At 42.6% G+C, this 15,989-nt stretch overlaps 1 protein-coding gene across 2 annotated transcripts in view; it reads left to right on the top strand.

The window, feature by feature from the left end:
• Window positions 1-15,989, top strand: part of NFATC3 (nuclear factor of activated T cells 3) — an 85,068-nt gene that overhangs the window by 36,557 nt on the left and 32,522 nt on the right. For both annotated transcript variants that reach the window (XM_083164574.1, XM_083164573.1), the window contains exons 3-6: window positions 3,061-3,223; window positions 10,482-10,681; window positions 14,331-14,503; window positions 15,779-15,919. In XM_083164574.1, coding sequence (XP_083020700.1) covers window positions 3,061-3,223; window positions 10,482-10,681; window positions 14,331-14,503; window positions 15,779-15,919 — 677 coding nt within the window. The remainder of the gene's footprint in view (window positions 1-3,060; window positions 3,224-10,481; window positions 10,682-14,330; window positions 14,504-15,778; window positions 15,920-15,989) is intronic.

Genomic DNA, 15,989 nt, shown 5'->3' on the forward strand with positions numbered 1-15,989 from the left:
GATGCACTGCTAATCCCTTACCGTATTGTTGCAGCTGAGAACAATAGGCCTTGGTGAGCCATGACTATCCAGAGAAGGCTCCATCTGGAAGTGCCGTGTGATAGCCCTAATTTGTCACTTATTATGAAGTTAAATGACGAGAAAAGTCGGACATTTTACTGGACGGACAAATCTTTTGTGTGTGAAATGGTATGCAGTCACTAGGTAGACCATGTCTAGGTCGACAGTCACTAGGTCGACACCTTGAAATGGTCAGCATACTCAATGTCTACGTAAGTTTATGGCATGGAGTGGGTATATATTAGTGTCCTATGTCGATATAGACGCCAAAAAATTTGAAAGCAGCTTGTTAGCCTTTTTCATGTTTGTCACCTTTTGACAGTCGACCTTGGGTATGTCAACTATTTTAAGTTGTCGTCCTAGTCACTGTCGACCTAGACATTGTCTACCTCTTATAAACATAAATCTGCCACCTGTCCTGTTTCCAGGTGCTGCTGGTTGGGTGCACTAGACCTTTGATAACAGACTGGCCATGCGCACGCAATCAGCCGCACTACCATTCTATATTAGACATTTGGGTCAGATGTCATTCTGGTGTATAATAATGCCATCATATATATTAATATTTACATTAAACTGCTAAGAAGGTAAATATGCAACAACAACAAAATTGTGTCAGTTGCGTTGTGTAGCTGGGCATGTGTTGGTCCGTTTTGTTTGCTAGAAACTTATCGCTTAATACTGTGTGCTCAAGGGTTTCTTTTATCTGTGACTTGTCTGTTACTGTACTACCGACATCCTCTGTATTATGTGCATTGTCTGTGACTGTACTACCGACATCCTCTGTATTATGTGCATTGTCTGTTACTGTACTACCTACATCCTCTGTATTATGTGCATTGTCTGTTACTGTACTACCTACATCCTCTGTATTATGTGTATTGTCTGTTACTGTACTATTGACATCCTCTGTATTATGTGCATTGTCCGTTACTGTACTACCTACATCCTCTGTATTATGTGTATTGTCTGTTACTGTACTATTGACATCCTCTGTATTATGTGCACTGTCTGTTACTGTACTACCAACATCCTCTGTATTATGTGCATTGTCTGTTACTGTACTACCTACATCCTCTGTATTATGTGTATTGTCTGTTACTGTACTATTGACATCCTCTGTATTATGTGCATTGTCCGTTACTGTACTACCTACATCCTCTGTATTATGTGTATTGTCTGTTACTGTACTACCGACATCCTCTGTATTATGTGCATTGTCTGTGACTGTACTACCGACATCCTCTGTATTATGTGCATTGTCTGTTACTGTACTACCTACATCCTCTGTATTATGTGCATTGTCTGTTACTGTACTACCTACATCCTCTGTATTATGTGTATTGTCTGTTACTGTACTATTGACATCCTCTGTATTATGTGCATTGTCCGTTACTGTACTACCTACATCCTCTGTATTATGTGTATTGTCTGTTACTGTACTATTGACATCCTCTGTATTATGTGCACTGTCTGTTACTGTACTACCAACATCCTCTGTATTATGTGCATTGTCTGTTACTGTACTACCTACATCCTCTGTATTATGTGTATTGTCTGTTACTGTACTATTGACATCCTCTGTATTATGTGCATTGTCCGTTACTGTACTACCTACATCCTCTGTATTATGTGTATTGTCTGTTACTGTACTACTGACATCCTCTGTATTATGTGCATTGTCTGTGACTGTACTATCTATATCCTCTGTATTATGTGCATTGTCTGTTACTGTACTACCTACATCCTCTGTATTATGTGCACTGTCTGTTACTGTACTACCGACATCCTCTCTATTATGTGCATTGTCCGTTACTGTACTACCTACATCCTCTGTATTATGTGTATTGTCTGTTACTGTACTACCGACATCCTCTGTATTATGTGCATTGTCTGTTACTGTCCTACCTACATCCTCTGTATTATGTGCATTGTCTGTTACTGTCCTACCTACATCCTCTGTATTATGTGCATTGTCTGTTACTGTACTATTGACATCCTCTGTATTATGTGCATTGTCCGTTACTGTACTACCTACATCCTCTGTATTATGTGTATTGTCTGTTACTGTACTACTGACATCCTCTGTATTATGTGCATTGTCTGTGACTGTACTACCTACATCCTCTGTATTATGTGCACTGTCTGTTACTGTACTACCGACATCCTCTGTATTATGTGCATTGTCCGTTACTGTACTACCTACATCCTCTGTATTATGTGTATTGTCTGTTACTGTACTACCGACATCCTCTGTATTATGTGCATTGTCTGTTACTGTCCTACCTACATCCTCTGTATTATGTGCATTGTCTGTTACTGTACTACCAACATCCTCTGTATTATGTGCATTGTCTGTTACTGTACTACCGACATCCTCTCTATTATGTGCATTGTCTGTTACTGTACTACCGACATCCTCTCTATTATGTGCATTGTCTGTTACTGTACTACCGACATCCTCTGTATTATGTGCATTGTCGGTTACTGTACTACCGACATCCTCTCTATTATGTGCATTGTCTGTTACTGTACTACCGACATCCTCTGTATTATGTGCATTGTCGGTTACTGTACTACCGACATCCTCTGCATTATGTGCATTGTCTGTTAGTGCACTACCTACATCCTCTGTATTATGTGCATTGTCTGTTACTGTACTACGACATCCTCTGTATTATGTGCATTGTCTGTTACTGTACTACGACATCCTCTGTATTATGTGCACTGTCTGTTACTGTACTACCAACATCCTCTGTATTATGTGCATTGTCGGTTACTGTACTACCGACATCCTCTGCATTATGTGCATTGTTTTTAATGTCTGTAAAGCGCCTTTTTAGTTATGTTGGAGAGAGTGCGCTATATAAATTAATCTGGCTTACTTTATAGTGTTTAAATGCAGCAATATAATGTTATTGGAGTGCCAGTATTGTACAAATTCCTAGTGTCATTAGCCAACAGATATCTTTTGAATAACTCCCTTCTCCTCTACATCAGGACATCATCTCTGCCTCCATTAGACTGGCCCTTACCCAGCCATTACGGACAGTGTGAGCTGAAGGTAGAGGTGCAGCCAAAGACTCACCATCGAGCCCACTATGAGACGGAGGGAAGTCGTGGAGCTGTGAAAGCAGTCACCGGTGGTCATCCAGTTGTGAAGGTACAGTACTACATGTTTACTCATAATACTGTCTTAACGCTAAAAATATATTTCTCTTGCCAATTCATTTTGTCTTTTATATTATGTTTATAGAATGCCCAAGACTTTTTTTGTCTAAAATGAAACACAATGAGGAAAAACAAAGCAAAAATAAATGATACACCTAATACTGTTAACTGCCTCAAATGTGTTAGTAACTTTAGTGATTTTCCACCTTGTAAGTGAATGAGTAGATAAAGTTTAAAGCTACTGTGCGTGACCGTTCTATACCCTTATTATCCAAATACTACAGTAAACGATCTGTAATGTACAAACACGTCTCTAGCACATGACCTTCCCTGAACAGCACCTATATTCAAAACACTCAAACATGCTCCTCCCATATCTGCCCACTCCCAGATATTTTGGTGGCTCGCCTATTGTATACTTTACGCTCAGGTGCCACAATCATAGAGATCAATGTTGACATTTAGGTCTCCCCAATCACTTTATATTATGATGCCCATACTAGACAGATGTGTCTATTTTTAGCTCAGTCACATGTTCTTTTTACTACATACTGTAGGTGTCACAGACACTCCTCAACATTTATCTGGCACATTCCGGTATAGGGTACAATGTTCTATTGCATCTCACTTAAACATATCTTTCCTGAACTCCTGCCGTGATCTTGCCAGACTGAGGGAGCTTTCTCCTATGGCAGAAAGGAGCCACAATTAAAATCTTTTTGTTTTTGTGGAAGCTATGTGAGGCTAGTTACTGACTTCAGATAATTTAAGTCCTGTTGGTCACTTTCTTTTTATTGTCCTTTATTTATATGCCGCCACAAGGGATCTGCAGCGCCCAGTTACAGCAATCCTAAACGAGTAAACACAAAAAAACAGGAACTTAGTTTGAGACAGACTGTATAGGACAAGTACAGGGTGTATAAACATATCTGCAATAGCAGACTATACCAAAATATGTATTACCAACAAATTAGATGCCATTGGAGGAAGTATGGAGATGGTTTAATAAAAGAAGGAAGGGCTTATGAGGAAAGAGGGCCCTGCTTGTGAAAGCTTAAATTCTAAATGGTAGGTGAAGATGGGTGACACAGAAAGGGTATAAGTGAGCATTTAACAGTGGGTTAGTATGAGAGTTGGCTGGGTTTGGTGAAGAAGTGAAGTCTGATTTGGGAGAGGTGGGGAATTCCTGAGATCAGGAACAGTAAGTGAAAAATCTAGGTGGGAGAAAGTAACCGGTTGGCAGGAGATGCGGCGTGCATTAGTAGAGCGAAGAAAACGGGTGGGATTATAACCTGCGATGTGTGATAAACGATCCACGCGAAGCAGCGTTTTACCGATGCGCTAATAGGCACTATGCTGTGATCTTCGCAGGATAGCCGGTGTATTCAGACCCACGCAATCATTACAGCCACTACATGTGGTGCGGTCCAGGCTTACTTTCCAAGCAATCTAGTCGGATCGTGTAGAAAATAGTCCCAAATCGCCCCGTGTGTACAGGCCTTTAAACAGATTGAGAGGGGAAAATATAACCAGATATTTACAATAAAATCCGTATTAATGCTACAGTAAATTAAACTTTACCTAAACTAGTTTAATCAAACTGAGCTATTTGTACACATACATCAGTCTGTTGTGAGCCGTAGTAGCAATGTTAATTGAGCATTGCCTAAAATAGGTTATACAAAACTGTGCTATTATGTCAGCGCACCATGTGGGAATTGTCACTGACGTTTAAGACGAGACCCGCTCTCTCCTAGCTCATACATTACAGTCTAAAACTGCAAGTACTGTATCAGCATCTCTTGCCTGCTGTGATATATAGTGCCATATAAAATACACCAATGCTACATTACCCTATTAACCCCTTCAGTGGTGTTTTTTTTGGGGGGGGGGAGCGCTCCCCACTGGGCGAGTTTTTTTTATGGGGAGCGCTCCCTTAAAAAAAAACAAAAAACACCACTGCCTCCCTGGGTCCGGGCAGCACCGCTGCACTGTCAATCAGCGGCTGCCCGGACCTGCGCCCCTCACACCACGTCCCTGTCCCCGGCAGCCGGCTGTAAACAGTGGCAATCCCGAGAATTTTCCAGGCTTGCCAGACTGGGCACTGAGGCACAGCCCTGAAAATTCTCCAGATTGCCATTGAAGGGGTTAAACGTTCTTTAAGTATATATTTTCAAAATCCTAAATTCTCCGCTCCCTTTATCCTAATTTTCTGGTCCATCCTTATTCTTATGAGACATTCTTCCTCCATCTTCCTTTTGCTATAGCAATCCAGTGTTTAAAATTGGGGGGGAAAAAATTGACAGACTCTGTATGACGAGCGATCTTTGTGTTGGAACAATTAGCTAATCAAAGACACATTTTTCCTTGTGTGTGTGTGTTTTTTCTTATTTTTAATGAATCTATTAAAAATAATTAAAAAGTGACATACATTTTGTTAGTTTAATCGTGTTAGCAGATGTTTTGGGGCTTCCAAATACTTTAAGGGTTTAATGTTGTGTACACACGGGTGCGATATGCCGTGCTATGCGATCAGATCCCATCGGGACTCACATCGCGCGGCATGCATGGAGTGGCACAATTTAGTCTATATAGTGCAGATCTGCCCTCTCTATTTCACTGCCGATTTGAGCTTACATGGGAGCGCAATCTGTATATGATATGGCTTCCGATGTTCACTATATCGGCAACATCGGAAGCCATATCTTACTGTCTGTACACACTATATCTGTTTATTTGTCAAAGTTGTCAGAATAAAACTGTCCTGTGTAGTGCACTTGGGCACATGTCCTGTGAGTTCATTACAAATACACAACGCCTAAAGACAACATGGACATCCTGGCTTACAGACAAATAAGGACGTGTGTAAAATGTGGCCCTGTAAATGTACCGCACATATACATTTCTGTTGTAGAGCTCATGATGCACAGTCTATACGATTCTATGGTGCAGATCATGACCTATTGTGCAGTATATAGTTATGTAGGAGTCGTTTTGTACAGGATATATACAGTTCTGTAAAGCTCATTATATCCAGCACATTTCTAGATTATGGCTCATTAAGGATGTATACAGGAAAGCTTTGAGAACACCAAGCTGAATCTAGCTTTAATGTGAATTGAAATGGTTTGTCTGTACTATGAAATTCTGTTCCCTTTCATTGCCTGTGTCTGGGCTTTTAGTGCTACCTTGCAAACATTCAGCTTATCCCATCGTGACCTTCACTGCTTCCTTTCTAGTCACTCAGCTTTGGTTTAGCTTACGCAGGCATTGGCTTTTGCTATGGAAACAGCAGGGAAACACACACAAGGACTGGCTCTGTTCCCTGGTATGCACTGTCTGCTGACAGTGTTGTTATAGTAGTATATCAAAATCTAAGGTCAACTGCTTCATAGATCCCATTTATTAGGACTGTTTCAATCCTAATTTTAGCGAGTCCTTAAAAATGTTAGCACTGGATGTATTTTTAAATGGTTCTTTTAGAGCTGATGACCGCTGTCAGGACGGAGCTAGCGGCTTAGAAAGTCTGATAATAAATACAATCTTAGTCCAGATAGATTTGTTATCGGTGACTGGCACAGAGTAGGTCTTTTTATCTGAATGTAAGCTCCATTTTCCTGTACGTCTAATACAATTGCACATACCAAGAAGCGTGTAGTATGAAAGTATACGGGTTTGCTAGTTATGTAGTAGCCCTTTCACATCACAAATGCCGGTGGCAAATGGGGTTTGGACACGGGAGTGTCCTGCCATTTGTGGTGGTTAGCTGCTCACAGCGACCCTGCTTATTGGAAGGTCGCAAACGTTATCCGTGAGGTGGAGCTGTGGTGCATCTGGTGAGGGAGGAGGCAGCACTGAGATGACTCCGCTGCCTCCTCCACAGACGTGAATGGGATTCCCATTCACACTGCCCAGCAACCCTGGTCCGACCAGGAATAACACCTCTTTTATCCCGAGTCCGATTGCTGGGTTGCTGGACCCGATATATTCCAAAGGGCCCCTTCACACAACGGGTATAGCTGAAGTCAATTTGTCATATCCGCACAACTTAACATGCATTAGGCCTACTATTATTTTATCATTTCTACTTTTACAATTATTATACTATAAGGGAAAGGGACTACACTGGTGACTTCCAGTGGCTGGAGTGGCCGCGTTTTAGGTGTGCTCATACAGGCCTGGGCTATCTCCAGAGGTAGTGTGCATCTGACCAAGAAAGACCGCCGAAACCTCCCCGGACACCCCTGTACCTTGGCGGGCTGGTGAGCTTTGTGGAGAAGTCCCTGTCCTGGTCCTCTTGTGGACTCTCTGAGGGGTGGGCTTGAGTCACCTCTTTCCCTTATCCCTGCAGGTCGTGGCAAACAGGCCTGATAAGCCCCCAGCAGACAATCAAAGGTGGTGTCCATTTGTTAAAAGCTATTGTGATGGGGAGGACGGTGTAGCAACCGTATTAGAGGTAATTTAATGGCTGCTACAAACAAATATATTAGTGGTAACTACCCTGTGAGTTAACAGACAAATCGGCAAACTGGAAACGCTCCATTTGATATTTGGGACTGTACCAGTACACCGAGCTGTGGTTCTCTCAAGGACTCAAAAATTCCTAATAATACTAAGTCCAGTTTATAGGCGGACACAGGGGACACGTCTATGAACGTGGGACAATCAGTCTCCCTTATCCTTCCGCTGTCCATCAATTCCTCCAGAATCATGGAATGAGTCCATCAGCCCATCCCTACCATCGTGGAGTGGTAATATCATATTCTACAATATTTCCAGACTTTTCATATCATTGACAACAAACACAGCTCTAGAGAAAATTGCTCTTTTTTTTGTTATTTTTCATATGATGTTCTGACAAATTTATTGTGATATATCGTATTAACGACAATGTCTTTTTATTAGAAATGAAACTACCGGTACTTTATTTTCAGATATACCGTATTGTAAATTATTCAGCCAGCGCTGGTACATTTCTCTATTTGTTTCTTAATATAATATTGTTAAGGGAGTGAATACCCCTGTGCCAGCATCTGCTAATTGCGAAACACACAATTTCCTTGTTTCTCTTTTAATTGGTGGTAAAGGTCTTCCTTGTGGAATTTATTAATTCATTTTGATAAGCATCATCTTTTCCACATTTGTGGGAAGTCACCTCCTATGCCGATCACTGACAAGGTTCCTGGCTGCACTAAAAATGCTTTCTGAGTACACACAAGGGCCTGCAATTTTAGAAATGGGACTGTGACATGCCTATTTGGATGCTATCACTGAAAAATCCTCCACCATCTTTTCACGGGTGACCGCATCATGCAGTGACAGTAGACGTGTCCGTAATTGTAGGCTCCTTTAGTCCGGACCAGATGTCAAAACTTGTTCCTGACTGCTCACATTACCACCAGCCAGGTATACTTGCATATACTAGGAATTTGAATTGGATTGCTGTGCAACAGCCAGGTAGGTAACAGTAGAGACAGTGACCATACAGATATACATGACACATACAGGTATACACTACATGTAAAGAGGGGGCCCTAGACTGCACACCCGGTAATGAGAGGCGCTACCATGCTGAGAACTTTAGCTGTATGCAGGACAGAGGGGGTTTGCAGGTGCACTATGCACTCATTACTGCTAACATATATTCCTTTTATAATTCATTTATGAGGATGTTGGCATACATGTGGCCAAAGATATGTACCTGCCCACCACGTTAAGGTCACCTCTTTAGAGCAGGTCCCTAGCACTATGGGGTTCATGCCTGGGGTGCAGGGCACCCCCAAACCAGTCCAGCAAAACCACCCCGGGGCATCACCTAAATAAAATATAGCTGTGAAGTGTAGTAGAGTGTGAAGTGTCATAGAATGTAGGGTATGTGTAAGCAACTAATAGTGATAAAGGGTGTGTCAAAAGTGAAAAAATACATATTAAAAAGACATACATAGCAAAATGATGATCTGTTTATGTGAGTCTATGTGTAAAGTAGCGATGCCCTGAAGTGGTCCAGCCAGACAAGCTCAGGGGGGCCCCGCACCCAGACAATTACCCCAAGAAAACTGACCATTATAAAGTATTAGGACTTACTTGAAATTATGCCTTCATCACATTTGTGCAGTCATTGCTAGTCCCTGCTTAAAAACATTTGAGGGTGGTGGGGGGAGGGGTGCATAGGAAGAAGCAATCTCAGGATTCAGGTGTGTAAGGATACACAATATAGACTATATGAGGAGGACATTGACTATGAGGATGTTGGTGGGATTGCAGGCACTTGGATACAACAGAGAAATGGGAGCTTGGTGTCGCTACACTCAGCCAAAGTTTCAGAATTTCACGATTTAACTTTTGATGAATGTGCTGCAAGTGACGTATAAGGGAGGATGTTCCAATATAACCCTACTTATTGTGGATTTACACAGGCTACATATGGCTTGTCAGTTCTTGTTTTTGTCTGAATTTTGGTATAATTAATTCCACATAGAAGAGGTGAATTTTTTGACAATGTCCTTTTCCATCCCATGGCTAACAGTCTCCACTGGTGCCTTATTTAAACAGACCACATCCCCATCATCGGAATTCTTCATCGTCAACCTTCTGTTTAGCGCCAGCTACACCAATAGCCTCCTCATCCGGATGTACTTCTACAGTGACATCCTGAATCTCAATGTCAGCATGTTGACTGCTGCTGCTACTCCCAACTCTTGCAGATGGTGTTCAAATAGTGGAAGGAACCTCCTACAGTGTTTGTAAGGTCAAACCTATACATGGCAACTGAGCACACACTTTAACTGTACTTGGGGATTCTTCATCGGGTTTAAATTCTGCAGTTGAACTAACGGGACCTTTTTCATAAGTGATTGACGCACAGTGCCGTCTTCCTATAGTGTGTGTGTATACGTCAGTGTCTCCACCTGCTAGAATAATGTAGGTATTTTTTGTGTGTGTAATAAAGTCACTGATAAATTGTATCACTTGCACATAAATTCACCTGGGAGCAATCAATGCCTCATAGGGTTTTAATAAAATCCAAAACTCTTGAGTGCCAGAAACCATTTAAAAATCGTAATATATTGCCATAGGGAAGAATTTTGAAATTCCTTTCAATGAAGTTTATGTAGTTTCACGAATTGTTTTAACATAACTGTTGAAACACTTGAGTGAAACCTCTCGCCTCATAGCAAATATGTAAAATGTATCAGTAAGCTAATTCCGCCCTGTATGGTTAATTCTGCCTTCTGTGTTTGTTCCCGCAGCTTACAGGTTACACAGAAAAGCCTGTTAACCTACAAATGTTTATTGGAACAGCTGATGACCGTTACCTGAGGCCGCATGCATTCTACCAGGTGCACCGAATCACTGGGAAAACTGTGGCCACTGCTAGTCAGGAGATTATTATCACCAGCACCAAAGTCCTGGAGATCCCTCTTCTACCAGAAAACAATATGTGTGCCAGGTGTGTTTTGCCATAATGCGAATTAAAATGAAAAATCTTCTAGGAAATCCTAGTCCATTACTTAGGATAGGTACACACCTAAAGATTTATCTGTCCAATCTGTCTGGCGGGGACAAAAATCTGGTAATTTGTAGGAGAAAATGAGTTTGGATTATTCGCTCCCAAATCTGGGAAACGGACAACAGTCCAGACCAATTGGTTACATCCATTTGAGCGAACAGATTTGTCCAAATAGTTTTTGTCCATTTTGAAGCGTTTGGGAGCAAATTATTGATTTTCATATAGGTGTGGACCCATCTTTAGTGATTGCATTAGGTTAAGGAAAGGTGTAACAAATGAAAGTGCACTGATTCATATGGTACTATGCATGATTATGGAATTGTGTGCACAAGAAGGGTGCAAATCAGGGCTTCAGGAAGCATGATTGAAGATGTTAAATGCACTAATGCTGCTTTCATACAGCAAAACTGGCTTCGACCAGGTATTTTAAAACGTTTCTAAAAACAGGTCTGCCAGCTAAAACCCCCTTCACACCGCATGTCTTTAAACGCTATTCCAATGCAGTTTTTGTTCCTTCACAACACTGAACCCGTTTTAACCCATAGAAAACAGTGGATGAAAAATAACGGGTCTGAAACGTGTAGGACCCTGCTTTATTACCGTTTTTAGAAATAACAATTCAATAGAACCGGTAAATTCACCCTGCACCTTTCAGACTGCACAAATTACTGTTGTAAAATGGCAAAATAACGGGTAAAAAGTGCGGTCTGAAAGGGGCATAATTTAGCTTGAGCATTAAAGTCTCGCACACACATAGTGACTTCAGCCCTATACGGAGGGATGTAGTGTAGCCCACACATAGTGACTTCAGCCCTATACGGAGGGATGTAGTGTAGCACACACGTAGTGACTTCAGCCCTATACGGAGGGATGTAGTGTAGCACACACGTAGAGACTTCAGCCCTATACGGAGGGATGTAGTGTAGCACACACGTAGTGACTTTAGCCCTATACGGAGGGATGTAGTGTAGCACACACGTAGAGACTTCAGCCCTATACGGAGGGATGTAGTGTAGCACACACGTAGTGACTTCAGCCCTATACGGAGGGATGTAGTGTAGCACACACGTAGTGACTTTAGCCCTATACGGAGGGATGTAGTGTAGCACACACGTAGAGACTTCAGCCCTATATGGAGGGATGTAGTGTAGCACACACGTAGAGACTTCAGCCCTATACGGAGGGATGTAGTGTAGCACACACGTAGTGACTTTAGCCCTATACGGAGGGATGTAGTGTAGCACACACGTAGAGACTTCAGCCCTATACGGAGGGATGTAGTGTAGCACACACGTAGTGACTTCAGCCCTATACGGAGGGATGTAGTGTAGCACACACGTAGAGACTTCAGCCCTATACGGAGGGATGTAGTGTAGCACACACGTAGTGACTTCAGCCCTATACGGAGGGATGTAGTGTAGCACACACACGTAGTGACTTCAGCCCTATACGGAGGGATGTAGTGTAGCACACACGTAGAGACTTCAGCCCTATACGGAGGGATGTAGTGTAGCACACACGTAGTGACTTCAGCCCTATACGGAGGGATGTAGTGTAGCACACACGTAGTGACTTTAGCCCTATACGGAGGGATGTAGTGTAGCACACACGTAGTGACTTTAGCCCTATACGGAGGGATGTAGTGTAGCACACACGTAGTGACTTTAGCCCTATACGGAGGGATGTAGTGTAGCACACACGTAGTGACTTCAGCCCTATACGGAGGGATGTAGTGTAGCACACACGTAGAGACTTTAGCCCTATACGGAGGGATGTAGTGTAGCACACACGTAGTGACTTTAGCCCTATACGGAGGGATGTAGTGTAGCACACACGTAGTGACTTTAGCCCTATACGGAGGGATGTAGTGTAGCACACACGTAGAGACTTCAGCCCTATACGGAGGGATGTAGTGTAGCACACACGTAGTGACTACAGCCCTATACGGAGGGATGTAGTGTAGCACACACGTAGTGACTTCAGCCCTATACGGAGGGATGTAGTGTAGCACACACGTAGTGACTACAGCCCTATACGGAGGGATGTAGTGTAGCACACACGTAGTGACTTCAGCCCTATACGGAGGGATGTAGTGTAGCACACACGTAGAGACTTCAGCCCTATACGGAGGGATGTAGTGTAGCACACACACGTAGTGACTTCAGCCCTATACGGAGGGATGTAGTGTAGCACACACGTAGTGACTTTAGCCCTATACGGAGGGATGTAGTGTAGCACACACGTAGTGACTTTAGCCCTATACGGAGGGATGTAGTGTAGCACACACGTAGTGACTTTAGCCCTATACGGAGGGATGTAGTGTAGCACACACGTAGTGACTTCAGCCCTATACGGAGGGATGTAGTGTAGCACACACGTAGAGACTTTAGCCCTATACGGAGGGATGTAGTGTAGCACACACGTAGTGACTTTAGCCCTATACGGAGGGATGTAGTGTAGCACACACGTAGTGACTTTAGCCCTATACGGAGGGATGTAGTGTAGCACACACGTAGAGACTTCAGCCCTATACGGAGGGATGTAGTGTAGCACACACGTAGTGACTTCAGCCCTATACGGAGGGATGTAGTGTAGCACACATCGCTGACACACATGCTATGCACCAGTGATGTGTTCTGACCGATCTGTGCTGATCTCTGGTAATAACACTGGCACACGGGTGATCTGTCTAGATCTAGTCAGGCTATGGCGACACTTGGAACCATGCTTAATTTCTACACGAGCTAGAAAGATCGCATACAAATAGGTCTAAAATCGGCCCTTGTACGCCCCTAACATTTGGTACAATATGATGAACGTCTAGACGTCTACTACTTCACCCTCTTCATCATGAAGTCTGAACAAACCTGTATACATTTTTGAATGTTTTAATTTATTTTGGGTAGACCGTGAAAATGTATAAATGAATTAAACGCCTTACAAAATGGCATTGCATGGAATATACACAAAATGCTGCAGAATTGGGCATAACACCATGCAATACACAGTTCTATACGTTATTTCTATCGTTGTTTGTTTATACGGTGCCACGAGGGTTCCGCAGTGCATAAAAATACATAAATAAGCAAAAAACCAATGACGAATCACAGTACAAGGCAATTTAGGACAAGTACATGGTAAATTAAGCCCGTTGCATCAGGGGACAGGACACTGACGCAATTACTAAGGTGGTGTATATGTATATACGGCTCCTTCCCAGCGGCCGCTGATTGGCTGAGAGTGCGCTATCTCAGCCAATCAGAAGCCGGATAGTCATTTGACATATTATTTTAAAGATGTAATGGCCGCCGCTGCACACATATATCTGCCGCCGTGAACCTAAACCGGTACCATACCATGTACCCAGCACTGCAAGACCGCATCACACTCAGCCACGTTTTGTGTGTCTTTGCACATTGCAGGCTAATTGTTCTTTGATACCGCACTATTTCCGAACTTGTTGCTGCCTCTCTTTACTAGTCCTCATCGGTACAAATAAACCATATATATTCTGTAACATTTCTTTATGAGAAAATCTGATGTGCTAATGTCTTGTTCACATGGAACCAATATCCTACTTCTGTTTCAGCATTGACTGTGCTGGTATTCTGAAACTGCGGAATTCTGATATTGAACTGCGTAAAGGTGAGACGGACATTGGTAGGAAGAATACACGTGTGCGCTTGGTGTTCAGAGTCCACATACCCCAGCCTAATGGGAAAGTCTTGTCCTTGCAAACGGCGTCCATACCCATTGAATGTTGTAAGTATTGCATACACTTGGTAAATTGTTATTTGTTAAACTTTTCTAGCTGTATTTTATCGCATGAAGTTATTGTATGTATGCAAGTAAAATACTGTGTGGGCTGGTTACCACATGACGTGAAACCTATCACCTCTGACAAAGTCTATCTGACGAAACGCGCCATCCATGCCCTGCGACGCTCACCTTCCGTGCTCTACAACGCAATCCAGAGTGTGGATGTCATGCGGGGTCCTTGTGAGTGTGGATGGTCTGACCGGTCTGTGTAAGCAGCTTGCCTCCGGTGATATGTTTCATGCCATGTGGTAACCAGCCCACAGTCTTTTTGCTTGGGATAAGCAATTACATGCAGTATCCTGGCATTGTGTTTTATTAATAAATTACTCAGGTCGGGTCTGTCTCATCAGTGTATACCAAAAACCGAAATATTCAGAAAACCGTGGTATTTTAGAATATTTTTTCTACTAACCTTAACCCCCCCCCCCCCTCTTGATGTCCACGGCGGCATTCAGGATCCTCTTTAGCGGTATCTCCGGTCCCAGGGGTACATTGCGCTAGTGCACGGGTGACGTCTCTGGCACTCGCGCAATGCACCCCTGGGCACGCAGATGTTGCTGAAGAGGATTCTGAAACCCGTCTGGTGACCACCAGGGGACCAGGTAAGTATGGGGGGGAAAAATTCCAAAATCTGGAAAAATCCCTTATCCAAAATGCTTGTGGTCACGAGCATTTCGGATAAGGTATACTCAACCGGTATTTGTAAGCGAAAGCTTTGACAGCTAGTCCGCTACCTACTGTGTTTGTTATACCCTGATGTCTTGACAAAGATCCCTGCTAAGGAGAGAAACGTCGACCAGATATGATGTTTTCATGTGATTGACAATGGAATCAAGACTTTTTTGCACATTCAAAGTGATGGTGAGAACCTTCTCCATACTAAATATTATTTGGGATTACAAGTCCTCTAAAGTCAATGCAAAGTAAAGGTGCTGGGAGCCCTCCCGAAGTAAATGTAGAGGTTGTCGTATAATCATGAAGCAGTAACACTGGACTTCAACGTTTCGCTTTATGACAAAGGATTTTTTAATAAAACCAAAAACATTAAAGTCCGTTTCCTATAATGATTTCCTAGTGCTTGTAGCATACCCTTTAATGACCATGTTTGCATTTGAAAACTAGTAATGTTTGTGGTTTTTGTCCTTTTATTTTGTCTGTATCCGTCCGGTGTGTATCAACCTCCTTTTCTTTCTTTTTTCTCTTTACCTCTGGTGGCAGCTCAGCGATCTGCCCAAGAGTTACCGCAGGTGGATAAATATAACCTAAGTACCTGTACCGTAACTGGAGGAACCGAGATGATTATCACGGGATCCAACTTACTGCCTGAGTCCAAAGTGATCTTCGTTGAGAAGGGGCAAGGTAGGATCCATTCAAAATATTTTATACCCTTTACGTTGAAAAGATTATGCTGCAGTTTTGTTATACCTAA

This window comes from Crinia signifera, chromosome 11 (genome assembly GCF_055691185.1).
Source record: "Crinia signifera chromosome 11, ASM5569118v1, whole genome shotgun sequence".
Lineage (NCBI taxonomy): Eukaryota > Metazoa > Chordata > Amphibia > Anura > Myobatrachidae > Crinia > Crinia signifera.